Below are 27,556 nucleotides of genomic sequence, written 5' to 3' on the forward strand. Positions count from 1 at the left end.
TACCACCTTATGCGAAGAGGCTCAACATTCATGACCTCGTATAACCCCTCACTTCAAGAAGTCCGAGCAATCCAATTCATCTCTCCCTCGGACCTTCGACTTCCAAGGTCTCAAGCTGTGCTCTTTTTTTTTTCACGGAATTTTGTCCTATTTATTCGCAACTACTTTGCAGTACTATACCAGAAGAATGCAGATATAAGAAACAGAAATATTAACAACCCAGCTGTCAATAACTCAATTTCCCATATAGCAGTTTAGTAATATCTACTTGTACTACTCATACTAACAAGGACAAAATCACATCTCAATGTATAAATCAAACGCTATGGGATGAACAAATTCGTCAACAAAAAGAAACAACATCCAATGTAAAACACCCATGAACCACAGATAAAATCACCACATATCACATCAACAATAATCTGCCAGCAGAAAACTCCTCCACCTTTACCAACCTTAAAAGACTCAACATCACCTCCCCTGCTCCAAGCTCGGCACAATAACAGGTCCATACTTAACAACATTAGCATAAGCCCCATCCCCTTGAACCATAAAATCCGCCGCAAGACTCAACTTCCCAGATCCCTGAATACCACCCTGAGCAACATCAGGATCATACGCAACAACAGCAACGTAATTCCTTCTAGCCATCAACTTCCGATGCTCCCGATTCTGCCCATTAACATCACTCTGGAAGATTTCCATCATATCCTCTTTTGTATCGGTAGGTTGAGCCGAAGACCTGTGTCCGTTTGCAGGGACGTAGAGTGGTTTGCCGTGACTGTGTAGAAGTTTAATTACGTATGAGGGTGGTGGTGTATTTACCACTGGTGAAGCGATAAGTTGATACATTGTTTTGTGATCGGATGGTTGGGATGGATCGTGGAGAAGTCCTGCTCCACAGACATTTACGGCTCCAGAAAGGAATGTCATTCGAAGGGATTTTTGATGGGCGATTCCTTGAAGAGTTCGAATAAGGTATGTTCTTTCAAGGTCCTGGTTTATATTAGCATTTGCACCTGAGACTTGCACATTTACCTAGGTGTATAGGTGATGTATGCTTGCGGACAGAGGGGAGAAAGGAGAACCACAAACCTTCGATTCATGCGTCCATTGATCACGAAGTTCATCCATAAGATCGAATTCACCAAACGGACTCAAAATCCCACCCATAAGACCCGATTTACCAACAGCACGTTTAACAGAATCAAATCCCGACCCAACAAAATCCTTCGCACCAACAACACCAGCCACGGAACTAGTAACCTTCCCAAGAACATTATACGCTCCCGTAACGGCTCTTTTACCCGTCGTCACAGTCTGAGCAATTTGTTCTGCCGTTTCAAGACGAGGGTAGACCAGGGGCATGGAAAGCATCCAAAGACAATGCTGTACACTTGGCGGGAGCATTGCTACCTTTGGGAAAAGACCTTGGTATGTTGGGCCGGCCATTACTTGATGGGGGTTTCTTTCAGAGCGACAGTCTGGACCGACGACTACGACGCCTGGACCGAGGTATTTGACGAAATGCCAACCTGTTCCTGTGATCGTGAAGAGATCGAGGTCGTTATTGACGTTTCGGAGAATGTCGAGGGTGGTATGGTGTTGAAAAAGTAGGTACATCTCAATACCAATACGACCGATATTCTTAAACATATTGGAGAACTGCATATGTTCAGGATACGAGCCAAATCCATCGAAACTAGAAGCGCACAGAGTCAGCATTTTCATTATCCCACTTTATGTCTGAAGGTGTAGTCCCGGGTATACTCACATGTCATGATCATCAATCTGACAAATATAAGGGATTTGCGCAAAGGATTCACGCAAATAAGGTTGATCGAAATGACTGGTATAATAATGGAAATAAGCATGCGAAACATCTTGTTGATTCGCCGCAGTCCAAGGAGCGTTTTTCCTCGCTTCTTTACCACTGATACTTAACCATTGTTTCAAACAAGGGATTTCCTTCCACATCCTATCGGCATAAATTTGTCCACCAAGACACAATTGCGCATGAAATCCTCCGATCTCATTGTGTTTCTGCATGATATCCTTCCACATGAAACCAACACCACCAAGACGAGCCCGTTCATTCGCATTAACATTCAACGAGAAGTCATTACCAGACGTAGAAATGAATCGCCAGTTCGTTTCATGTCGACCAGCGACAAGAAATTCATATCGGGTACAACCCAAATGCGAGGTAATAGCATACGTCCACTTTGCAGGCCCCGCATCATCCATCTGAATCTCAATCTCGTACTTGTAAAAGGTCCAACGTTGGTGAGCCGCAATATTAATTGCTTTGAGTTGTTTGGGGTTAGGCGAGAGGTCGACACTCTGATGACAATGAATTGTAGGTGGTTGAGCAGCATCAGTAACGAGTAAAATCGAACCAAGCCACAATCCCCGCTCAAGATCCATATTCGTGTAGCGAAGATAAGGACCGAAGTAAACCCCATTCGTCGGTGCCGTCTTATAAATATCCATCCCACTACTCGGAGGCGGACCCGAGAATCCAGTCATTGGAGACTGAAGACTCTCGAATCCGGGAGTCATCGGTGCACCGGGGGGAAGCCAGTGGCTTTCCAAAGGCCGATAACCCAGGTGATGTGAGAGGATGACTACTGTAAACGCTACCGACAGGTGACAAAGGCGTCTCATTGAGGTTCAGCGGCGTAGGACCCTTGGGAAATTCCCACTGAGTAGACTGAGTCGGCAAATGGATATAATAATACTGACCCGAATTCGGATCCATATGTGCAATCCAACCTTCTGGAAGTGGTGGAGGAGAAGCAGGAGGAAGACCAGTCGGAGCGGGAGAGGCTATCTGCGCAACCGTCGCCTGTTGATACGCAGAGTGGCCATTCGGAGCGGAACTTTGTGGTGACTGGCCCATGGTCTGCTGTTGTCGAGGATCATTCGCGAAGGCAGGATGATCTTGCGTTGAAGATGATGGCGCGGGAGAAGCTGATGTACCTACAGCAGGGGTGGCAGTTGCAGCAGTAGCACCGGCAGCAGCGGCGGCAGTAGCAGGATGAGGTGAATGAGTTGTTGCTGGATGTCCAGCCATGCCACTTGCTCCAGCACCAGCGCCAGTACTAGCACCAGCACCGGGCTTCTCATTTGGATAACCGTTGGAAGCACCACCAGAAACACTGGAGTAAGCCGGGGGAGGCTCTTCGCTAATCCGCATACGATCCATATCCTGCTCAAGCGCATTTGGAATTCTATTTTGCGGTTGCTGTTGCTGTGGGTATTGCTGCTGCTGATATTGCTGCTGCTGATATTGCTGCTGCTGATATTGCTGCTGCTGATATTGCTGCTGCTGCGACGGCGGAGAAGCAGCCTGAGCTTGAGGTGGTGGACTACCATATTGACCCGGATGTTGAACCGGATGCTGACCCTGACCTTGACCACCACTCACAACCTCAGCACCCTGATACACTGTCGGAGGACCATGAGGCTGAGAACCAGGTTGTTCAGTCGGAGTCCAAGGACGAGGAGTCTGTTGGAAAGTAGGTTGTTGACCAAGATATTGATCCGCCCTTCTCTGAGCCGCAGCATTTTGCGACTGAATACCGGACAAAGTCGATGTTCCCGCAATACCAGCCGCCGCATACCTAGCCTCGATATCCGAAGGCTGCTGTCCTGGTTCAACAATGGGTGTTTCCGGTGGCGGTGGGGACCCACGTTGAGCTCGGGTAGTGGAAGTTGAAGCCGTGGAACTGATTCGATTTATACCCGTGGATTGCGGGGGTTGGAGACTTGCGGGTCTTTGGTTTTGCGGGGGAGGATAGTATTGTTGACGATAGTCGTACTGATTTTGATTTTGATTTTGATCTGTCGTCGATGTTGATTGCGACTGCGATTGCGACTGCGACTGTGCTGGCGCTGGTGGACGGGGGTATGTTCTTGCCGCGAGAGCGTCTCTATCAGGAGCATGAGCACCTGGGGATTCGGGAAGAGGTTGAGGGGCAGCGCCTCTTCTCTCCGCAAGAGTCGCGACTCTCGGTTCTCTCCCATCACGAGGACGTAATGCCGAAGGATAATCATTCGGGCTTACAGAACCAGAACCAGAACCAGAACCCGAGACCGAGCCAGCAGAAGTAGTGGGTGGTGGGGAGGAAGCATATCTCATATCGGCAGGACGACCATCATTTGAACTGGCAGTGCGCATTTGCGGACGAGGACGATCATCTGGATAAGGGAGTGGTGCGGGGGAAGGACTAGAAGCTGAGGCTGGAGAGGTCGAGTCTCTTTTATTGATTCGAAGTGGTTCGACGAGGGATTCGTTTTGATTTGGTCTGTTTGAGGAGTTGAGGAAGAGTTCACCGTCTGGGTGAATACCACGGCTGTCGCCGGGGTCCATGATGTAGATGAGTTAAAACTATTTGCGTGACTACAACGCGACAGATTTGAAAGGTTGCAGAATGCAGTAAATGCAAGTGCAGAAAGTGAGAAGATGGCTGAGACTGCGTCAGGTACCAATCACAGAGTTAAGCGCGCAGATCGAGGCTGTTCATCAATGAGGGGCCATCGGAAGACTAACAGTGGGGGAGGGGAAATGGGAATAGGGGCGAGTGAGATGGTGAGATAAAAATAGCCAGTTGTGTGTAAGCAAAAATAAGCAAGAAGAAGAAAAATTCAGATGAAATGAAATGAAATCAAATAATTCGAGAATACTGGAAGAAAGTAAAGAAGAGAAAAAAAAAAAGGTTGTTGAAGTTGGACAGAAATTAAGCGCCAAGTTGGGCGAATCGCCGACCCCGCAGGTGATGAAGTCGTCACATTTAATGGTGATGCCTAAGAATATGTAGAGAGTAGAGTGGAAGTAGAGTATACGGGATAGTCTACAGAAGAAGAGTAGATAGAAATAGAATAGTTATATTGCATTACATCGTTTCTATACATACACACGTTACTCATACTGGAAATAAAATAAGGCCGGAGATATATGCCCAACGCCAATCCCAAAAACAACACTCCCAATCCAATCCAAACGCAACCAAGCCACAATCCCAAAACTCCCAAAGACCACCCAAGGTCCAGACCAGACCTTAAAACCCAAAATTAACCATTTGCAACCCCTCTTGACTCATCAAATCAGCCCAATCCACATCCAAAGTATGTCCAACTCGCATTAATCGTTCGAGTTGTCGTTCATAAACTGTCTGTAGAATAGCCCGAGTGGTAGCAGCATTACGACCCATTCCATCCTCTTCATCTTCCATACCCGTCATTAATTCCATCGCCATCATTTTCAAACCACTAGCAGATGCAGTAGCACCGGCAAGGAAGAGAGGGAAGACGAGGAAATGACGATCAGCTCGACGAGTATGAGTGGTTCGTTCTGCGATTTGAAGAATTTCCGATGCATGGTGATCGATTTCGCTATCGGGACTAAAGTCTGATTCCATTCTTTGTCCAGGCCACATGCTACTATAAGAGAAGAGTTGGCTGACATGGAAAAGTGTAGCCGACTTAAAAAAAAGAAGGTTAGTTCTGAACTATAAGCTGGACAATATGGCTTGTATAAACAAACTCACCTGTTGTAAAATTTCTTGTGACCGTCGTGGAAGACTCTCCTGATGCTGAGACCAATACGATACATCCGGAGCCTCCCATAATCCCGCAAAAGCAGCACGTAGACCAGAAATCTCCTTAGATCGTTGATGGAAATCAGGATATGGAAGAGACTGCTTATCGTGACGCAGTTGAGTCGCAAGGAAACCAAGTCGAGCAGTTAATCGGAATGTATCAGCATAGAGACGCATGATAGTCGGTAAACTTTCATGCTCATCGGCATAAATCACACTATACCCCTCTGTCGCAGAGGGATACAAAAGACAGTCGGAACCAGGGAGCATTTGATGATCAATAATGGCCCGGACAAATTCCCCGGTTCCCGCTCCACTCAGTAAAGCGTATAGATCGATATGACAAATCCACCAAAGTATAAAAGGGTGAGGTTCCCGGCCGTATTTGTTGCGACGGAGGAAAGCGATGTGAAGTAAACGGGAGATGTGGTGGGACCATAAATTGGAGCCATGAGGTTCAGCAGCAGCGACCTAGACTCGATTAGCCAAATGAAAATAAAAAAGAAACAAACAGATAACCAATCTCACCTCATAAATCAAAAGAAGGAAATGGGTGAGAAAAAGCCCATCAGAGATCAGATCGTTCTCGTTTCGAAGACTAATCTGCAGAGAGGGAAAGGCCTGCTGATAATACTGCAATGCATCAACAGTCTGTCCTGTACCGCTATGCGAGAGACTGAGAGCCGAGACAGCCATAATGGCATGAGAAAGCTAAGCAATTAGTATTAGTACCAACCACAACCAGCGACCAAGAGGGACAACCAGGTTAACTCACAGGAGGAAAATGAGCCGCCTCACGCTCGAGAAAATCCACACTCAAAGTCATACCATGACTTTCCAGACCAAAAGAATCATCCAAACCTCGATCATGAGGAAACAATTGTTTCCACACAACATGTCGGAAATGAGCAAAAAGAGTTGTATCCTGACTCGGTTGATCCAAGCAACCCTCCACATACGACGGATGATCATCTTCAAAGACCACCGGCGAAGGAAGAGAATCCAAAATAGGCGAAAGAGAAAGCGAACAAAAAGGATCGGAAATCTCCGATGAAGGCGAAATCTGCAAAATTTTCCCCGTAGAAGAAGATCTTCTCGTCGTATCTTCAAAAGTCTTTAAAATAACCACATTCGGATCCTCACTGATCAAAGTCGTACAATCAGACTTACTCCCACTAATAGGACTCGTAGCCGTCGAACTAATCGATTCCGGCGCTCCACGCTGTGATCGTTCCCCATCATCTGAGTATTCAGGTAAAGTTGAGAAGCTGTCCGGAGTAATCACAACATGAAAAGTCCCCGGACTGCAACCCTCAGCTTTCTTTTCCCTCTCCTCATCCGAAGTAAGAAGCGAGAAAACGGGAAGATTGTCCTTGCAGGAAAAGTAATCCGACTTTTCCTCACTTGGCGTTGGCGATGAGACTACGATCCGGTTAGAAGCGAATCTGACGGAGCAGAGAAACGCAGCTTACGATCCCAAACAATGTTTCCATCGGTTTTTACGTCGGCCATACGGCCCATGATTCGAGGGGTATCATCACGAAAGGCTAGACGCGGTCGATAATCGCAATTGTGACCGAGACGAGTGCATTGCTAGAGAGAATGTGTGTGAGTTTTTTTTTCTTTTTTTCTGTTGTTGAATGGCGAGCTGAGGAATCCAAGCCATACATTACATTGAGGATGTCCTTCATCACATTTGACTGGAATGTGGTCAGTCTGGAATTCAGATTGATCAAATCAAGGGGGGGGGTTGGATTAGTTTGCCTACCTTTTCGACTCTATAACAATTGACCAAAATAAAATTGTCAATTGAGTTCCCAAAATATCTGGGGATTGGGGATCATCACGATCATCTTGATCGGCGTGATCAGCGGTGGGGAAGAGATAAGATGACTTACCCGACATGTCCTGAATCATGTTAACATTGCCAAGGACAGACTGAGGGACAAAAGAAGAAGAATAGAAAGTTACATACCAACAACCAGTTCTTGAACGCGGTGGCAAGCGAATGCGCGGGGGTGCAATGAGACTACTCTCTAATTTGCCGGGGGCATCCTCCTTGGGGGCGATAATGGGGAGTCTCAAGGGGCGTTTCCCAGAGGCATGGCCTCGACGATTTTGCATCACCAAACTGGTGACGGTCATAAGGCTGACTGGGCGCCTGTGGTGAGGGTGGTACAATGAGGATGGGGAAGTTCACAAGAGATGTCGGGGATTGGGGGAGGGGGGGCGGGGGGTGTGGACAGGATTGGAACAGATGTTGAAGGACGTACCGGGTACAGGGAGGTAGGGTGGAATATATTCTGGTGAAGCGGGGACGCCACAGGCTGATGAGGTGAGGTGAGATGGGACGATAAGATGAGACCCTCAGTGGATCCACTAGCAGTAGCAGTGATGAAGATGATGAACGAGTGGATGGAGGATAGAGATGTAGAGGGAATACAGTGGCAAGATGTGGAGAATAAATGAGGAAGAAATAAAGTAGAGAAATAAAGGAGAGGGAGAGGGCGAGGAGAGTGGAAGAAGGGGCAATTATGTAGAATCACATCACGAGAAAGATGCAGGTGGTGGATGGAGACTGCATGAATCGAGATGTTCCTGGCAGTGGCGGAATGGAAATAGGGACAAGTTCGGGGCCAAATTAGGGCAAGGGGAGAAATGAGGAAGAATCTCGGATGCGAAGAATGGAGAAAAATGGAGTACGGAGACAGCCAGAGAGAAACAGGGAGAAGACGAGAGATCATGCAGCTGCCAACCATGTGGTGTTCTATTTGTGTAGAATTACAGTTAGCATTACCTTTAGCATTACAGTGAGCAATTACAGTTAACAATTACAGTTCGCAGTACTGGTTTAGTTTAGTTCAGTGTTAGTGTTAGTGGAGGACTGAATCATGCAGAGCAGAGGAGAATAGAGTGTAATGTACAGAGTAGAAGGAGAGTAGAGGAAGAAAGGCTGGCTGAATCGGGCAGGGTTGATACCAGAAATACCGTATATTACACGATCATACACTCCAATACCATAAAATACACAGGGTCTGGACAAGCCCAGACCCGGCCAGGCGAATAAACTGCGAGGAGACGGACTTGGCCGAGGGTTAAGCGAGTGGCGTAGGAAGAAATACATTTTTGACTAGTAAATTCACCAGAGTATTTACTAGTAAATAGTTTAGTGACTAGTATTACTAGAGTAAATAGTCACCACGTGGACGAACCACTCTTATCTACATAGTACATTGTAGTAGTTAGTTATAACTAACTTGCTACTTTAGTATACATAGTACTAGTTATCGCTAACAGCTAAGAACTATACAAACTAATGCACTCGTCTAAAACCTGCTGTACTCCCCCCGCCCGCTCACTCTCCCTCCACCCACGTAGCGCCTCATCCAACCCATCGGGCACCCCTCGAACCTCCCTCCGCATCCGCAAGAACTTCAGCACCACCTCAGCCCTCCCCTTGCGTACACTTTCCACTGCATCCCCTTCCCGGATAATTAATCCAACCATTTCCCCCAATGGTCCCATCAATCCCTCACCACCGTCTCCCGCCCATTCACATTCACCCACTCGTTCGAAAAACCCTTGGAGTTCCCGATAAACCCTGCTTACAACCTCTCGTCCGCCGTGGCGGAGCCCATCATCCACTGGACCCGTCACTTGTCGTATACCCTCTCCCAGCACTGTGGTTAGACTTAGCATGCGAACGGACACTAGTAAAAAAAAAAAAACAAAACGTGTAAAAGTGTAAACTGTCAGACAGTAAAGTGTAAAAGTGTAAAAAATCATGGACAACAATAATAAAAAAAAAAAAATTTAAACTCACCTTGACCGGATCCGCTGGTTGAAGGGTTCAAACATTGTATCAAACATTGTACACAAGCCGCAAGCGTATTCTCCTCTTTGAGAGGTTTCCCTTGTGCACCTTTACTATCAATCTCCATCTTATCCTCCTTCTGCTCATCAATTTCTTCCTGAATAACATCAGGCACAAAGGTCAATGCCGCACTGAGGAAATCATCCGGTCGAACCAGTGCGATTTCTCCCATGGCCATTAAGCCATGCGGCCGATACGCGGCATTAGTTCGCTTCGCTTCGCGGACGGTAATGGTCTATGCGGGGGATCAGAACGAGTCATTCGGACAGTACAGAGCGAGCTAGCGGGAAGGGGATAAAATAGGCATGGTGGATAGGTAGGAAGAGGAATTGACGTGCTCCGGGTGGATACGAGATCGGGGATAAGCCAGATCGAGAAGCAGTAAAAGGGAAGAGAGAGAGAGAGAAAGAGAAAAACACACCTTCAGTAAAGTAGCTAGCTCCGGACGCGCCGTCCACAGCGCATGAGCAGCCTTTGTAAACTTGACGAGCGCCGTCAGCAGAATTTCTTTCCCTTCCCACGTCTTACCAGCCAATGCTTTTTCCAGGACCGGCCAGACCAATGACGCAGTGGGGAGATCGATCTCCGAATCTAATGCCAGCACAGCCTGCGCGATCGCACGGGCAGCCGTATGTTTAATGGCCCACCGCGCCGAATCCAAATTGTCGGATACAAGGCTGACGATCTCCCGAAGGTACAGCGTTACTGCACGACTGCCCCCCACATTATCCTGCCATGTCTTTTCAAAGGATTCACGAACATGTTCATCCCCATCATGTTTACAGACAAAGACAAATGGCAATGCACTGCTCGCAAATGCCATGAACCGATCATTCGAAAGTTTGGACGATGCATATAAAATCTCGGCGGAGATGGATCGAGTCGTGGCGTCGTCGGAGTTTAGGTATAGGGTTTGGGCGTATTGAATGGTTTTCAAAACCCGATCATCCGACGCTAGTCGTAAAAGGTACCCCATCGAAGTACAGTATGATGCGCTGACGGTCTCGTTGCGATCCACCACATACTTCCCCAGCAGCTGAATGAAACGGTCCGCGTATGGACGGAAAAGAAGCGTTTTCATGCTCAGCAGGACCAACACACGGCTGCAGCCCACCTTTGATGGAAGTCCTACCGCGGAGCGGAGGGTGTCTTCAAGTTTGGGCACCAGTTCCTTGAGATTGGTCTCGTCTAGATGGTCGATGAGATACCGTTCAATCACCTCCATCATCGGCGACGTCCGAATACTACTCAGACGCATCTTATCAATATCCTGCCCGGTAAGGCCATACTTGTCAGCATTCAGGTGAACGTAATTAACAGCCTGCGGTTCAAGTGAACTCAGAGAGCCCAGGAACTTTTCCAAGATAACTGGGACAAAAGGGTGCAGGAGTGTGCCGGCACTTTTCTTGATGATAGACACCAAAGCCCCAATAGCATACGCCCGGACCTCTTCCACACTAGAGTCAAGACCCTTGTCACTGAGGAGGAATGGCACGGCACTACCCAGTAGAATACCAGCGCGTTTCTCCGACCCATTAGTCTCAAGAGTGCGAATCACCGAATTAACAAGCGTCTGACAAAGCTTCAGCGCCGCAGTCCGAACAGACTCCTTAATATCGTCCAAAAGCTTAAAAGCCTTCTCAAAGATGTCATCCAGGTACTGCGCATATTTCTCCGGACGTCGTCCCGACACTAAATCAGCCACGGCGGTACAACTCGCCTGTCGAGCACGCCACTCACGACCAGAGAGCATACTCTTCAAAAGATCCTGCATGATAGAATCGAAATGAGTATCAACAACCACTGTCGGATCTTTCACAAGGGCCTGCCAAATAGTATTCATGGACCGTTGAACGTTGGGGTTCGGATCAAATCGATACCGGAAAAGCTTAGGGTAGATTTTCGGATTTTGAGCTAGATACCCATCGACACTCGAAGAAGAGAAGATACTGCTAATACCAAATCTTCCAAAAGCAGCCCGGTTACTCCAAAGAGCATTATTAGATGCCATGGACATAAATCGATAAACAAGAGTCGGATCACCCGCTTCCGCGGCAAGATTCATTATATCCTTGTAAGTGTTGACCGAGGTTCCTTCGCCCGTAGGAAGAGCACCAGGTTCAAAGAGCTGAGTATCGCCACTCACATTTCCTCCGCCCAGGTTTGCCCCAGTATTAGTAAAAGAATCCACAAGGTCTCGAACCAAGTAATCCTTCAATTCCTGGTCTCCAATCTCATAAACAAGACTTAGACCATGGGCTCCAGTCTCTTGAACAACTTCATCACGACTCCCAAGAAGACTAGAGAACGTCGCCTGACATTTTCGTAATCGTGTCTGCATTTCCGGCAAATGGCCGCAGTTCTTCACCAACGAAAGTAACCATATCGCAGAAGCCTTGCGGAGAGAAGGTTTGGGAGCGACACAGTCAGCAATAATCTTATCGTATACCTCCACAAAGACCTTCCGCGGTACATCAGAAGAAGAGAATTCCGCATCGACGTCGAAATCTTGGATAAGAGCTCGAGAATCCCACCCCACAGCAACATTACTCAAAGCTTCACCGATGGTGAATTGGACTTCAGGACTGCGAACTTCATGCATATTGTAAAGTGATCCCAGGAACTCCCCGAAGAGTGATGCAGCCGACTCATCCCGAGAGAATGTCAAGGTCAAAAGACCCAAAGATAAAATGGGTGTCTCATGCTCGGACTTCGCATCCTTGACTAATTTCTCATGGACCTTCTTCCATCCATCATCTCCAGGTAGAGTTTTCAACGAAAGAATTCCAGCAAGACTGAGTTGACCGATTGCGATCTCCGCGGTTCTCTGAAGCAATGTGTCACGAGATGCATCGATGATATCCAGGACTAATTCAATGTATTCCTTGGTCTGAGCTTCAGACACCCTATCCAATCGCTTTCGATAAGCCAGTCTGCTAAAAAGGTATGAAAGTGCAAGAATTGAACCACGCACTTTGAGCGCAGCTTCTCCAATCGCAGTATTCCATGTCTGGAGTGTCGTCAACAACTCCGTCACGAAAGTGTTCAGTGTACTGTCGGAGGTAGCAGGATGAGACACAAGTATACCAAAAGCCCTTGCAGCAAGAGTTTGAATTTCTTCATTATTGCTCAGGATCGGTTTATTCAGAGCCTGGGCTCGCGGGGTAAGGCGCTCGACAACATCGTCCGGTGCGAGGGAACAGACCTCAACGAAATGCACACCACACTGACGCAGGCCGGCTAGACCCTCTATTTCAAGACCATCCAATAACCCGGACAGATAAGCAAAGACAGACTCCTTCGCTGAGTCACGAATATACTTTCTCACAGCAGTTCGCGCCTCTGCATTGGTTGATAGGTGAACTTCGAGTTTAAAGTCCCAGTCTTGCTCCATATCAGTCACGATACCAGCAGCCGAAAAAGCCTCCCAGAGCAAGGTGTTTCGAAGAAAGGCCACAGCAGGTGCGAATGCATCTTTGTAAGGACCTGACAAGAGTCGCGGTGTAGACGAAGACTCATCCATTGAAGAATCCACATCATCAGAACCGAGCAGGAAACGAGTTGCCTCATCGAAATGCGGGAATTCAAACCAGGACTCGTCTCGCTTTTGCTGCGCTTCCGAGGTAGTTGCCCATTTCTGATCCTTTGTTGGATTGAGAAGTCGGAACCAATAAGGATGAAGACCCTTTTTACCTTCTTCCACGATTTCTTGCTGTCTGCCGGGCCCCCTTGCAATAGCCATAAGATCGATCCAGCGAGCAACCACATCATTATATGGTAGGAACCGATTTGCATATCGTACAGCGGCATATTGAACACCCCTTGCGACAGTGAATTCAGTCTCGGGGTCGATATCCCCGGTCTGTAAGCCCATTTGACGAACCAAAAATGGACGCAATTGGCCCTGAAACTCTTGGTCATGGCTATCCAATGAGGAATTGAGGATACTTCCAAGTGCTTGATCGATGCTGACGAAGATTTGTGGACTAGAATCATCTGCACTCAGGGAAATGAACAACCAACGAACGAGATCAAACTCAAAATTCTCCACCGTATCTTCCCGCAATTGGAAATCAACCTTCGGAACCAAAATACCTATACTCTCATAGGCAAGACCCCTTAGACTTAGATCCGTCGCAGGCAATTTCTGCCCACTTGCACCGGGACTCGGCCAACCCTGAGACTGAATGAAATCCCGTAACCCAGCGATCAATTTGGGAGCAATTTGTCTGAGGTCAGACGGGGAGCCCATCCGAACCACCCACGTCGTGAATGTAAATATTTGTGTCCGTAATTTAGCAGCCTGTAAGCCCTGAGCAGACCTCGCAGCATCAGATAAAAGGCCATCCTCAATGAGTTTGAAAATCCGCTCCGTGTTCGCTGTGGCTCTGATGGATTTGCCCAGATAAACCAGGATTTTCACCTGTACTGGCAGACGAACAGGAGGGGCGCCATCCGCACCAAAATACAAGTCATATAACTGTTCCACGACATGCGAATCTTCAAGGTCCACAGCAAAGCGCTTGAGAGTTTCATCGCCCAGATCAGCAAGACGGGAGTTCGCATCCGCAGAGGCAATCAAAGAAGGCACGAATTTCTGAGTATCAGCGAAGGCCCCACTACCCAGAAATCGAAGAGCAACAACCTTCGTCTCAGTGAGATTCAATCCTCCCGATAAAGCAGGATTCCAGGTCTCAGTAGCCTTCTCGTCTTTGTTAAGGAACTTGTATTCATCAGGAGATAGACCCGGGCAGCTTGAAGCTTCCGCGGGAGCAGGGGATAACAAGAGGAGCTTGCTTAGCCAGAAAGAGAGAAAGCGAGAATCCTCATCCGATAACCCTAACCGCTCTTTCAATTTCTGATCTTCTTCACTGCCTTTAGCTGGTAATTTGAACAGAGGCAAAAGACGCAGAACCAAATTGAAAACGATAGCTCCTTGAGTAACAGATGTTCCGATCTCTGAGATACCCTGAAGCAAAGGTAAGAGGAGATCCACCCTCGCTCCAGAACCAAGCCTATCAATACCCTGCTGCGCATAAATTAAATCAAAGTGCCTAACAAGCTGAGACTTCTGCTCTTTGAATTGTTTCAGCAAGGCAGCGACAGGAAGCTGGATGGAAGGAGCTTTGACGCGAGTGTTGACATGTTGACAAACAGAGATAACCTTATTGCGCACGGCGACGCTATCTGATGCTAGTTTTAACAGTAATGGTGGGAGATATGTCTGGAGAAGCGACTGAAGCTTCTCGTCGGAATCAGCCATGGCGATTCTAAATTCCACCTTGCCTATCAAGGTCAGCTCACGAGCCTCGGGGCTCTGTGAGTCGGACGCCATATTGGAATTGTGTTAAGAGATAATGGTTTCAGATCGGCATTGACTCGATATAAAGTGTGGATAGGTTTGCAAAATCAAAATCCCTTGATGTATACAGGCAACCACAGGTACGTCACCGTCGTCGTTGTTGGTCTTCTCAGGTCCGCTATATGGCGTGGGGAGCGGGGATTAGTCAGTTTGTGACTAATCAGGTCCGTTCACGCCAGGTGCTTCAGGCAGACATCTGAGCACATACTATTTTTGTTTGCACACATTGTGATCAAGTTTGACTGATATGATAGAGTTGACTGCTTCGTATAGTCAAATCCTTTACTGAAGAATTTCGTATCTTAACTATTCTAGCGTAGAGAAGCTGGTTCACTTAAAAATAGAAGTTGCTTCCAAAAAATATATCGAAGTTTTCTGTCAAATGCTCAATGACAACGATAGTCTTCAACTCTTACTATTTCCATGATCTAGGAGTACTCTTAGGCCTTGAATTATACTGGAGTGGGCTTCAAACTGAACTATTTTTAGGCAGTTTATTCACGCGAGCACTGATGCGATGCTGCTATACAATGTCTTGGCGCCAAGAGAGTCCCGGCTAATCGGATTAAATATGCCCCTATCAGCACGTGATCGCAATCGCCCCAGCTTTCGTTGCGATGCGCCACGACTTCAAACTTGACTCTCTCCGTGGCGTGGTGGCAAGTGATAAAATCAGTTGTCAATTCCATGGCGGTAGTCGCAGAGGCAGTTCAAATCCGGGGTATGTATCTCCAATCTTCCCCATGCGAGTTGGATGTACAAAACTGACCTATGTGCGTGCTTCTAGATGCGGTCCCGGCGTCGTTACACTCGTTTCTTGCGCAAAACGATGCAAAGCATGTCAACGAACACCCCGTGAAGCGACGCAAAACCGCCAAGTCGGGTCCTCATAGACTATCGAAAGAATTTGGTATCTCTTCAACAGGAATCCCATTGCGACATGTTCCATTAGCTCGGCTGTCATTACACATGGTTAGTATACTTCACCCACACGCGCGCGAAGTCGCATGCTGACAATTTTCTTCAAAATTTACCAGAATTACCAATCATCTTCTAATGTAATCAACCACTCTTCAAATGGATCTGCCAATCCCTCTGACAAAATCCCTGTCATTCTACAAATCCGGAAAATATTTCAAGTCGAGAGCAAGGTTGACTCCGAACCATACCGCATCACATTGTATTCTATCGATGATCAGCAGGAACTGATCCTCAGCCACGAATTTGATGACCCTCGGCTATTTGATCTACTTGAACAAATCGATCAAATTCATTTTCTTGTATGCGCGGACCATTACTTCAGCCGTACCCCATTAGCGAGTTATCAAGCCTCAATCCAATTCTTTCCGAACAATCAACAGTTGGTACTAGAAGTGGCTGCATTATGGCGAGATTCTCTTGAGATTCCAGACCCACGCAAAATTCCCGATTCGGCCTTAGAAGTATTCGCTAAATATGCCCTCGGGGACACGCTTGAACACCCGGCGGGATCCAAAGAAGATTCGCAAAAGACGCGCCGAGAAAAATTGCTCGGAAATTCTAGCAGATGGTCCCCGCGAGAATTCTACCAAAGCGTCCACGTACCGCCAGACACAGTAGATGCATCGGCTGATTTCACCTGTCCGGATCTAGTTTGTCAACTTTTTCCTTTTCAGCGGAGAGCAGTTCGATGGCTTCTATCGCGAGAAGGTATGAAGTTGGAAAAGGATGGAACAGTTCTACCCATTGATCAAACCCCCAACAGCGACATCCCGGCTTCTTTCAGCAAGATCAAGGATGCCGACGGCCAAGATTGCTATGTTAGTCATCTTTACATGACGTTGACTCGCGATATCTCGCAATGGATTGACGCCGCGGACACACTTCGCGGCGGTATCCTTGCTGAAGAAATGGGATTAGGAAAGACAGTGGAAATGATCACCTTGATGAGCCTGAATCGACGTCCAGAGCAAGTGAAACCAGATCCAGATGGACTAAGAGTCTCAGGCGCTACCTTGATCATAACGCCACCTGCAATTCTCGAGCAGTGGAAGCAAGAACTTGAACAGCATGCCCCAGCTCTCCGAGTCCATCACTACACAGGAATCAAGCGAGGAGAAGAAAGATCGGATGATCTGGTGATAGAGGAAATCGCGGAATGTGACGTTGTTTTAACAACATACAATGTGATTTCCAGGGAGATTCATTATGCCAATGAAACCCCAGCACGCAGTCTACGAAACCAGAAACGATTTGAGCCCAGAAAAACACCACTAGTCCGCATCTCTTGGTGGCGAGTATGTCTTGATGAAGCGCAAATGATCGAAAGTGGTGTGAGTAATGCGGCTCGAGTAGCCCGTTTAATTCCCCGTCAGAACGCATGGGCCGTTACTGGTACGCCGATACGTAAAGGCATCGACGATCTATTCGGTCTTCTTCTGTTTCTACATTACCACCCATTTTCATTCTCGGCTCCGCTTTGGAAGCGCTTATATTCGTGTTTTGCACCAACACTTTTCAATATAATTAATACGATTGCTCTTCGACATAGCAAGGATCGAGTCCGAGATGAGCTTCGTCTGCCACTACAGAAACGCTTTGTGATAACCATCCCATTCACTGCAGTTGAAGAACAACATTATGGTCAGCTCTTTGAAACAATGTGCGCAGAGGTCGGTCTAGATGAATCCGGTGCCCCTCTTCGACAAGATTGGAATCCTGAAGATCCGGCTGTCATTGAATCAATGCGAGCCTGGTTAACTAGACTTCGACAAACTTGCCTACATCCTGAGGTCAGTGGGCGTAATCGAAGGGCTCTTGGTGCAGCAAATGGACCGCTACGCACAGTTGACGAGGTTCTAGAGGTCATGATTGAAAATACAGACACTGCTATTCGGGCAGAAGAAAGAACACTTTTATTGTCACAACTACGACGAGGGCAGCTCCTTGAAACTGCACGACGTGGGAAGGAGGCTTTAGCGCTGTGGCAGAAAGCTCTTGACCACTCGACGGAGCTTGTCAATGATAGCAGGGAACAGCTTCGGCTGCAAAGATTGAAAATGAAAGAGCATGAAAGCAATGGAAACGCGAAAGTCAGCTCTGATCCCTCAGACAGCAGTGATGATGAGGGAGAAGAGGGTGATAAGAATAGCCGCATAGGCCAATGTCGACTCAAACTACGCGCTGCCCTAGAAGTTCAGCATATCGCAGTTTTCTTCACTGCAAATGCGTACTACCAAATCAAGACAGACACGAACCTGACCGAGCCCGACTCCGATGATTTCAAGGCCCTCGAGAAGAAAGAAGTCGATGGTTACGAGGCAGCTAAAACTATCCGGAAAGAGATGTTGATCGATATTTCGAAGAAAGTGGAACGGTACATGCGAATCATCAAAGAGAAGACACGAGACAAGCAATTCGTGAACATTCCCCAGATGAAGCCTTTTCTATACAGCAGGGGACTAGAATCATATCGTCTGCTGAATAAATTTGAAGATCTGTGCACTGCACTAAACAAGCATGCAGAGCAATATAACGCCTGGCGCGATGTAATGATCAAACTAGTCTCCCAATCACTGATCGATCAAGAAGAAGATGCCGAGCTCGAGGGAGATGAATATGAACGATCAACCAAACACCAAGATGAAATGTACGTTTACATGGAAGCTTTGAGGTCAATGTATGCAGATCGTCACGACGCTCTCACCGGACAAAAGAATATCCTTATATCCCACGAAGTCAAAGCAGGTATCATGCAAGCACAAAAAGGTGAAGGACCATCACCAGAGCTATTCCTATCTATCATGAATATCCGCAGTGGACTTGTTCCAGACCCAGAACTCGGTTCTCTTCGTGGAATTGTCAGTGAACTTCGCAGTCTGGTAACTTCACTGGAGTGGCAAGCCAGTGGAGGCAGTTCACGTGCTTGTTCAGAATTGGAGATGGTTGGCGAGGTTCTAAAAAATGCTGGACAATTGATTGCGGAACAATTGAAGATCTCATCGAGCTTAGAGCGGGAAGTGGAAATGTTCCGTGATACTATGAACAATCGTTTAGAGTACTATCGCCATCTGCAACAAATTTCCGATACAGTGGCGCCTTACGATGAGGAAAATGCCGGAAAACCTATGGACGAGGACCTATTCGCATCGAAATTGAGAAGCGAGGAGACACTCGAAAGCAAGATCTCATCATTGAAGTCAAAACGCCGATACCTTCTTCATTTGAGAGACGAGTCAGGCTCAGAAGATACTTCGAGGATCTGCATTATCTGCCAATCGAGCTTCGAAATCGGTAAGTTTCCCTCATAGTCCGGCTAGTGGAATTTATATATCATATCTAACGACACTACCAGGGGTCTTGACTGTCTGTGGCCATAAATACTGCACAGATTGTCTACGCTTATGGTGGCGTCAACATCGAACATGTCCAATGTGCAAAAAACCACTCAAGCCCAATGACTTCCACCAAATCACCTACAAGCCACAGGATCTAGTAGTACAGCAAGAAGAAGAGGCGCCTGTCAACCTTGATCAGGAACGCCATCCGAAAAATGCCATTTATAGTGATATCAGCTCGGGACTTCTCAAAGAAATCAAAAACATTGATCTAGATGGATCCTTCGGAACAAAGATCGATACACTTGCAAGACATGTGCTGTGGTTACGCGAGCATGATCCTGGCGCAAAATCAATTATTTTCTCCCAGTACAAGAATTTCTTGGCCGTCCTACAAAGAGCATTCCACCGATTCGGAATTGTTAACAGCAGCGTCGACTCTCCGGGTGGTATTGAAAATTTCAAGAAAGATCCAGCGGTATGTACTTCTCTAATCATACACCCTGCCACTCCATACATCAAATATCCCATCTTATCCCAAATCCCCCCTTCTTCGTCTGCTCTCTTCTAACAAACTTCAGGTCGAATGCTTCTTACTCCATGGAAAAGCCCAATCATCCGGTCTAACATTAATAAACGCAACGCACGTCTTCCTCTGCGAACCACTAATAAACACCGCAATCGAACTACAAGCCATAGCCCGAGTCCATCGAATCGGTCAACACCGCCAAACAACCGTATGGATGTACCTTGTTTCAGGGACCGTAGAAGAATCAATCTACGATCTCTCCGTAACACGCCGACTAGCGCACATCCTCGAAAAAGAAAAACAAGAGCAGAAAATCACCGACTCAGCCGAAGAATCTTTAATCTCGGATTTGACGGAGACGGCAATTGATTCTGCCAATTCTATGGAGTTGCAGGATGCGAGTTTAACGAATCTTATGACTACCGGGGCTTCGGGAGGAGAGATGGTTAAGAAGGATGATTTGTGGCAGTGTATTTTTGGAAATTCTTCTTTGAAGGATGGAGATGGTCGGTCGACTGATGCTGAACGAGAGGTTGGTCGATTCTTACGGGGAGAAGCTGCTGAGCAGAGACGGGATGAACTTAACGATGTGGCATGACTTGTGAATTGTATTTTAAGAATAGATATGTTGAATGGAAAGCTTCTAGCTGTTTAAGTATACTCATTAAATCCGTCCCCTTTCCATTGCCCAGGTGCTTTCGAGGCGCGAGTCCTGAAGCCTATACTAAGTACCTCTAGTACTTCACATTTCTTGGAGCAGTTCGCAACAAAGCATTGCACCAAAAATAATCAAAATCTAACTACTCTTTAAAGAAGACTCTTCCCTCATTTCGATTAACATGAAATGCCATCTAAGAACTTCCAGGTCCTCTACCTAGCATACTCCTTACACTATCCCTACCCCAAGAACCCGACCCCCGGGGATCCTTCAGGACATCATGAACGGGGCTTGTATCATAGACGACTTCACCATTGACAGCTCGAACAGAACGAGAATATGTCTCTCCATTGGCGGTTCGGTCATAGTTATCGGCCGTATTACCCTGAGAAAAAGAACCACCAGATCCTGATACTGATTTGTATCGTGCTTTTCCTGATTGGTAGGTACGTAGATGTGAAGAGCCAGATGCCATGGAGTACAATGAGATCCCAAAGTTTCCAGAAGAATCTATCTCTAGACCTCTTTTCATCCAAGCGTCGATTGTGATTAAGTCTTTGCTTTCGCCGTATGTGGAGTTGACGAGCAGTGGGTATCTGAAGGATGTCTCGTTAGAATGCCCATTTTCTCCGAGCTTGGAAATCGTGGATTTTCCCGATGTGAGCTGCTTGTTGACCTGGCTGTATCCTTGTTGGTTGAAAATGCCATGATTGGAGAAAGACAAGTTTTGAGACCAGCTGTACTTCGGGGAACTGGCGCTAAAAACACGCTCTGCAGTGATGGAATAATCCAAGGTATCATTTCCTCCCGTCGTATTTTTGTTCAGCTGTCGAGTAAACTTAAATCTCGGAGGGGGCGAATCTACTTTAACGGCGTAATCCTCGCCAGGGTGCTCATCTACAGAGCCTGTATTCTCATCTTCATAGAGAAAGATGTTCCCAGAAACAACCCAATATGACCCAACAGTATCTGCAAGCACTGCACTACCATTAGGAAGGATAGTAAGGCCAGTGACTCTTATTTCAAAAGAATGATGCTTTCCATCCTGAAGCAAGGGAAGAAACGGCGAGATATCAATCTCTGCCTGTCGAAGATCAAATGCATCAGTACCCACAATCGGCCTCCAGAACCCCGGTGCAACACCTCCAGTAAATATTATTGGAAAAGGCCAGACGACGCCAGAAAGCACCCCATCGATATAGAGATGGACTTCTCGAAATGGTGAATACCCATACAGCTTTCCAACAGTAGTATCAAAGCTGTCAACATCTTGTGAGAAGACATTGGACCACCAAAACTCTTCTTCAGACTGCCCGCACGCAGAAATCCCAACAATAGCCCGTGAAACCGATGTAGGGATCTCATAACTGACTGTGGTATTATCGCTGGGAAATGAGAATGCACTAGCCATACTCGAAGTAGACTTTCTTCTAGATAGAGGAAGAATTCTATCCGCAGCCCTTACATTATTCTGATAAGAAAAGTGCGCGGTGAGAGTCGCATTGAACGAACCCGTATACACATCGTTGATGATATTGCCGAGATCGAAGATAATTGTTTGGGGCTCCTTCCAGAGGGCATTGTATGCAGACAAATCTTTGATGTAAGTCCAGACAATCCCCGTATTCGTTGGTTCCGCAGTTGAAGTCCGAAACACCTCCGCATCGCTTAGATACAAGCTCGCCAAACGATCATACTGCCTTCCCTTTGAAGTTACCGTGAAATTGATGTGGACTGTATCAAATCTACAGCTCGGCGGAATATACTTCCCTGAATAGGTATGAGAAATAGCCTTCAACTATACCGTTCAATCATATGGAACATTGTTACGTACCGACGAAAGGCTTCCCATAGCTTGATCCGAAAACATGATCCATGAGTATCATATCCACATCACAACCACCAATCGTACTGTCTGGAGCAAAATTTATCGGCTGGTATAACTGAAACACCTCCTTCAACCCCGACGAGATCTTTTTCTGCATCTGCGAGTAATAGTCGTCATGAATAGCCATGACAAGGCGAAAGTGGCACAATGTCGTTATCGCACATAGGGGAAGTAACAGCATAGCGATGAAGATGTGATAACACAGACTGTTATCAGTCCCAGCGGCTTTTTCTTTTACCTTGTGAGCACCTTCAACAGGGGGTGATATATCCTTTTCAAGGCCTGGGGACTCGTCGACTGGGTCCGGAGAATTGAAACTCATACGCCAAATTTGTCTCAGTCTCAGTACAAAGTGAACATTGTAAGATATCAGGCCGAAGAACCTGATAGCTATCAAGGAGATATGGACGACAATGAAAGCGATTTCCTTCAAACATGTGGGCTGGAAAGCCGGCCACGCTAACGGAGTCCGAGGCATTGCGGGGATCCTGTTCCGTGGACTAGTGGGAGACTAAAGTGTGATTATGCAGGTGCCAGAGCCAATAAGTTGAAGAATGAAGCTTTTGAAGAGTTGAATTGAGGCGAGGGGAGAGTCGTGGAGGAGAAGAGGCAGGAAAGTGGGAAGGCGTGGAAGATGGAAAGAGTATGTGACTGCGCCGAGTCTACTATGGACTCACGTAGTATAGTACAAATGACACCAAAATACTTGAATAGTTCTAGGTCTGAAAGTATTTAAATAGACAGTGTTTTCAGATAGACAGGAAGTAGGGATTTATTTGTACAAAAGAGAAAAGAGCAAGTAAATGCGACTAGAGACATCCATCTCAAGTAGAACCCAACACTCCAATCATGCTGCAATTCAACACAAGGACGTTTTTACATAAACAATCTCCAAGCACCAAGAATCAAAGCAGCAGTACCAGTACAAACACCCCTAAAGCAAAGTCAGCAATCATACAACACACACACACACAATCGCGCAAAAATATAAGGGGGTTTGGAAAGAGGGAACATACATCAACCACTGCAAAGTAGAGAACTTAACAGCTTCAACCCGTTCTCTTAATCCAGCAACCTCCTGTTCAATACGAGTCTCGGTCTCTTTAATCCTCATTTCTTGCCCATTAGCCTCCTCACGAATCCGACCCTTTTCAAGATTCAAATCCAACCGAACAGAAGCCTGCGTTCTCCCAATCTCATCCCGCAAACGGGAATTCAGTTTCGCAAGGTCAGCAGCAATCTTCTCGTGCGATGAGCGGGTAAGTTGGGCTTCAGTCGAGTCAGCGTTGAGTAGTTCGGAACGAAGTTTGGCAAAATCCACTTTCTGGGTATATGTAGATCTTTCGGAATCTGCGCGGCTATGGTTAGAACAATGAAAATCACACAAGCTCCCAGCCACCGAGTAGCTTTCTTTCTAAACACTCACCTTCGCGAAGAACCATGGTGCGCGTTAGGTTCTGGATAGACTCTTGAATGATATCGTTCAATACTCGCATCATGGCAACGGCTTGTTCCTCGCTGAACCCTTCAGCCTGGAGTCTCTTTACGAATTTCAAAGTATCAAAGTGATGATCTCGTTGTCGGGATGGTGTTGCATGGAAAGCGCGTTGTGCAGGTCTAAAGGTTGCGACGTAGACGCCATTATGTCGGACGGGATTGCCGAGGGGCTCTGCGGAGCGAGTTGTAGGGGTGGTAGTGTGGCGGGAAATGGTAGAGGTCAAACGGGAATCCCGGATTGAAGTGGAAATAGCCCGAGAGATCTGATATGGTAGAGTTGAAGATTGTATTTGACGGGTTAAAGGGCTCCAGCCTTGAAGGTATTGCTGCCGTTGTTGTCTTGTTGCCTGGACGGCATGGTGGGATGAAGTTACGGATGGACGTGATGATGAACTATTCCATGTCAGACGAGGGAGAATGCTTCGCGGCACCTCCGCGACGTGTTTTTGATGCGCCATGGCAGATTTGAGTGTATAAAGAATGACGAGGTGATCTGCCGAAGTTGGCAGGTTTGAAAAGTGACGCAGGGAAATCGGCTGACTAAGGGATCGACTTGTCCGCGGCCCCGCAAATCGGGAAAGTCCTCCACTTTGAAATGCAAATGCAAATGCAATACAAACGAATATGAAGTGGATGCTATGAAGAATTACTGGCATTCATTTGGTATCAATTAAGTCGTGTTTAGTATTCATCATTAAACAAGAGAAGACATAGTTTCAATATCTCTTTCAATGCATACGCCGTCGCAACTGCACATTTTTCCGGCTATCACTGTCTAAAGATCAAAGATCTCCTTGAGTTGCTTCATGGTATCATCAGGGTCGACAACAGAGTGACCGATTGTGCGGGGGTCCTCATAGATCTCGTGGTCATTACCTCCGACGAAACACTTGTCACCGAAGAAGTGAATGTTCTTATACTCGGCACCGGAGATGTTCTTCTCAGCCTCGACGTGTTGGAGAGCATAGGTCTTATCCCAGCCGGTGGGGAAAACATCAAAGGAGATTTGACCACCGATGGAGAAGCTGTGGCAGGGATTAATTAGCACATTAATCCAGCAGCTAATTGCAGGGCTTGGGAAACAACTTACGTGAGACCATAGTCAGGGAATTCCTTCTTCAGGGCCTCAACAAAGTCCTTTCGAATATTGTGCTGCTTGTCATAGCTGGGAATTTGTTAGGACATATGTTCTCCACAAGCTAATTCGGGTAGTGCTGCACATACACCTCGTACTCGTTGCGCTCCTCAACGCTAGCGTTACGACCGATAGGGCTGACATTGATCATTCCGTTACGGAACTCAACAAAGGTGCCGCGCTTCTTAGGAAGCTTCAGGTTTGAGATATAGCGAAGACAGAAGTCCGCCAGTTCCTGGTACTTCTCCTCTCCGAGCCATTGGATGAAGCTGTTGCTCGCGAGCGGCTTGCCCATACGGAAGGCCACCAGACCGTTTTCGGGGAAGCAGAAGTCGAAAAGGGTGGTCACATCAGTGGTAGCAGAGCCCAATTGCTCCTGTTGCTTCACAAAGTTGGAACCGCCGACCTGTCAAATGTATTAGAAGGAGGTGGGGGGTTGCGGTGGGTGGAATTGGAAGACGGACGTAGCCAATGGCGCACTTGTGACGGAGACGAGAGAGCAGCTCAAGCATTTCAGGCTTGACGGTCTAGTGAAGAGGACATTAGTGAATTGGGTTGAATGAATGTTGGAATTGGAGGAACACACTCGGCGAGCTTTGGTGAGAGTCTCGTCCACGTCAAAGAGACAAATGGTGTCCTTGAGAGGACGGCTCTCCAAGGGAGGATAGACTCCAGCGGCAGTAGTCATATTGATTGTACAAAGATACAAAGAAGAGTGTAGATCGACGTTAAGGAAAACAAAATAAAAGCAGCGGGGATAAATATGAGGGGCAGTCCGCAAGCGGTGAAGAAGTGGAACAAGCCAGATCACATTAACAACTACAGTAGTACGTATATTGGAATGTTATACTACGAGAAATATACTATAAATCATTATATATATAGATATTAGCATTGGAAGATAGACAGAATTGAATTGATCGTATCCTCTTACCAGTTATACTGTGTATCTGGGGTAATCCGACATAGAGATACTTGTGGAGATACTACAGTACATATCAAGATATGTCATTCAGATCTACAGTACATAAAACCTAGACTAAATAAGTATCCAATCCAATATAAATCCTATACCGTCGCATATCCAAGAAATCCCAATAAGCCAATATCAACTAATCAAACCAAAAAACGGCACGAATTCTACCTCCCCATAGTAGACTGAAACACCTTCGCCGCAAGTTCACTCAACAACCTCGTCCGATCCGGCTGCGGTAAATCCAAAAACACTTCATAAACAGCCTTCCCCTTCGCATCTCTTATAGCACCAAGTCTATTACCCGCAACAGCTCCAGCCAACGCCCCAGGAAAATTACCAACAATAAATCCCAACGCACCCCCACTAACACCACCAACAACAGCCCAGAACTTACTCGTCGGTCTAGACCTCCCATTCTCATCCTCCGCCATCCCTTCTTCCCGCATCATCTCTTCAAAAACAGATCCAAATTGATTCGAATCACGCTCATCCTGGCCCCCGAATCCAAAACTCGACCAGGGGAATCCACCGGGTGTACTACCGCCCGGAACTTCGTCGTCGACTTCTTCTTCTGCGGTGGCGTAGGCGCGGGCAGAATCGTATTCGCGTCGGCGGGTGGGATCTGAGAGGGTGTAATATGCGTCGTTGATTTCTTGGAATTTCTTTGTTCGTTGGGAACGTTCGGGGGAGTCTGCTGGGACTCTGTCTGGGTGGGATTTCAGTGATTCCCTGTAACATAGACAGGTTAGTAATTGTAACGTGGCTAGTTTGTAGTAGAGTATATACTGCGTAACTCACCTTTTATAGGCAGTGCGGATCTGTTGTTGGGTGGCATCTTGAGATATGCCGAGGATCTTGTCTGTGGTTGTTAGTGGGTGATGTAGGTAGCGCAGTTATGGAGGCATACAATAGTCAGGGGGATCTAGAAAGAACAATAGCAGTTTTAGTATAATTCTATAGAGTAGTATCACGGGGATTATGGGGTAGCTATACTTACTCGCCATGGCAGTATAATGTACCAAGTAGAAAAGAGTAATCTGAACAGCGCAGGATGACTCGAGTATATAACCTGACACAGGCAGTGACGTCGAAGGCAGAAATGACACCTTACTTATCAGGCTAGTAATCAGGCATGTATTAATTCCACAAAAATCAGGCATTATAATGTCTGCCATCAAATGAAGGCACCAAGGCATACAGGCAACCAAGACACCCCCTGAGACAAGCAAATCCCCAGCCACCTTCAATTGGACCCAAAACAATCCCCTGTCTCAGTTCATTTCTGATACTTCGCGATATCTCGTAGACCTCCCCTTATCCACAACTTCGTACTCCATACATCCTGTCAACTACCCTACTAAAGCACCCCGCTCTGCAAGTGCAAGTACAAGTGCAAGCGCGAGTGCGAGTACATCTGCAACTGCAAAGAAAATCAACAGTGGAGAGCCTAGACTTTACATTGCGCATGCCATCTGCACCTCCAAGCGGCTGACCTGCATCTGTCCTTTTTCAATCGCCACAGTCAAAATTTCTTCGGAGTAAAAAAAAAGAATCCAACTATCTCTTGCTCCGCTCCGTATTTGATTTTATTCCACATCCAACAATTCAGCACATTCAACCTCGTCAATTCCATCTTGATCATTGACTCTTGACTACGTGCTCTGTGCTCTCCCCTCCTGATCCCACCGCTCTTTACAAACTCCACTCCACCATTATAC

General features: G+C 46.9%; 8 protein-coding genes across 8 annotated transcripts; 1 reads left to right on the top strand and 7 right to left on the bottom strand.

Annotated features, from left to right (window-relative positions):
- Positions 1-471: 471 nt before the first annotated feature.
- N7469_011172 (WW domain protein) lies at positions 472-4,375 on the bottom strand (the record flags this gene model as incomplete). The annotated part of the gene is made up of 5 exons (XM_056650077.1): positions 472-781; positions 826-893; positions 1,096-1,702; positions 1,775-2,639; positions 2,746-4,375. 5 exons carry the CDS (start codon positions 4,373-4,375, stop codon positions 472-474), a joined length of 3,480 nt encoding a protein of 1,159 aa, XP_056495141.1.
- A 688-nt stretch (positions 4,376-5,063) lies between these two features.
- N7469_011173 (uncharacterized protein) lies at positions 5,064-7,748 on the bottom strand (the record flags this gene model as incomplete). The annotated part of the gene is made up of 6 exons (XM_056650078.1): positions 5,064-5,486; positions 5,553-6,074; positions 6,132-6,314; positions 6,379-7,025; positions 7,076-7,150; positions 7,502-7,748. 6 exons carry the CDS (start codon positions 7,746-7,748, stop codon positions 5,064-5,066), a joined length of 2,097 nt encoding a protein of 698 aa, XP_056495142.1.
- Positions 7,749-8,900: 1,152 nt separating this feature from the next.
- Positions 8,901-14,812, bottom strand: N7469_011174 (ECM29 family proteasome component; the record flags this gene model as incomplete). The annotated part of the gene is made up of 3 exons (XM_056650079.1): positions 8,901-9,283; positions 9,427-9,712; positions 9,899-14,812. 3 exons carry the CDS (start codon positions 14,810-14,812, stop codon positions 8,901-8,903), a joined length of 5,583 nt encoding a protein of 1,860 aa, XP_056495143.1.
- Positions 14,813-15,526: 714 nt separating this feature from the next.
- Positions 15,527-20,282, top strand: N7469_011175 (uncharacterized protein; the record flags this gene model as incomplete). Its single annotated transcript, XM_056650080.1, has 5 exons — positions 15,527-15,560; positions 15,627-15,811; positions 15,877-19,111; positions 19,173-19,633; positions 19,737-20,282. The coding sequence occupies 5 exons, from the start codon at positions 15,527-15,529 to the stop codon at positions 20,280-20,282; spliced, it is 4,461 nt and encodes a 1,486-aa protein (XP_056495144.1).
- A 253-nt stretch (positions 20,283-20,535) lies between these two features.
- On the bottom strand, positions 20,536-22,708 carry N7469_011176 (uncharacterized protein; the record flags this gene model as incomplete). Its single annotated transcript, XM_056650081.1, has 2 exons — positions 20,536-22,112; positions 22,177-22,708. The coding sequence occupies 2 exons, from the start codon at positions 22,706-22,708 to the stop codon at positions 20,536-20,538; spliced, it is 2,109 nt and encodes a 702-aa protein (XP_056495145.1).
- A 398-nt stretch (positions 22,709-23,106) lies between these two features.
- On the bottom strand, positions 23,107-24,185 carry N7469_011177 (CCDC90 family protein; the record flags this gene model as incomplete). The annotated part of the gene is made up of 3 exons (XM_056650082.1): positions 23,107-23,164; positions 23,247-23,580; positions 23,657-24,185. The coding sequence occupies 3 exons, from the start codon at positions 24,183-24,185 to the stop codon at positions 23,107-23,109; spliced, it is 921 nt and encodes a 306-aa protein (XP_056495146.1).
- A 317-nt stretch (positions 24,186-24,502) lies between these two features.
- sec53 (phosphomannomutase SEC53) lies at positions 24,503-25,550 on the bottom strand (the record flags this gene model as incomplete). The annotated part of the gene is made up of 5 exons (XM_056650083.1): positions 24,503-24,752; positions 24,818-24,892; positions 24,952-25,268; positions 25,327-25,389; positions 25,449-25,550. 5 exons carry the CDS (start codon positions 25,548-25,550, stop codon positions 24,503-24,505), a joined length of 807 nt encoding a protein of 268 aa, XP_056495147.1.
- A 452-nt stretch (positions 25,551-26,002) lies between these two features.
- On the bottom strand, positions 26,003-26,842 carry N7469_011179 (putative DnaJ chaperone (Caj1); the record flags this gene model as incomplete). The annotated part of the gene is made up of 4 exons (XM_056650084.1): positions 26,003-26,567; positions 26,637-26,697; positions 26,746-26,760; positions 26,836-26,842. The coding sequence occupies 4 exons, from the start codon at positions 26,840-26,842 to the stop codon at positions 26,003-26,005; spliced, it is 648 nt and encodes a 215-aa protein (XP_056495148.1).
- Between the last annotated feature and the right edge of the window lie 714 nt (positions 26,843-27,556).

Source organism: Penicillium citrinum (assembly GCF_028827155.1).
Source record: "Penicillium citrinum strain IBT 23319 chromosome Unknown utg000010l:1.0-1229701.0:1.0-1230130.0, whole genome shotgun sequence".
NCBI lineage: Eukaryota > Fungi > Ascomycota > Eurotiomycetes > Eurotiales > Aspergillaceae > Penicillium > Penicillium citrinum.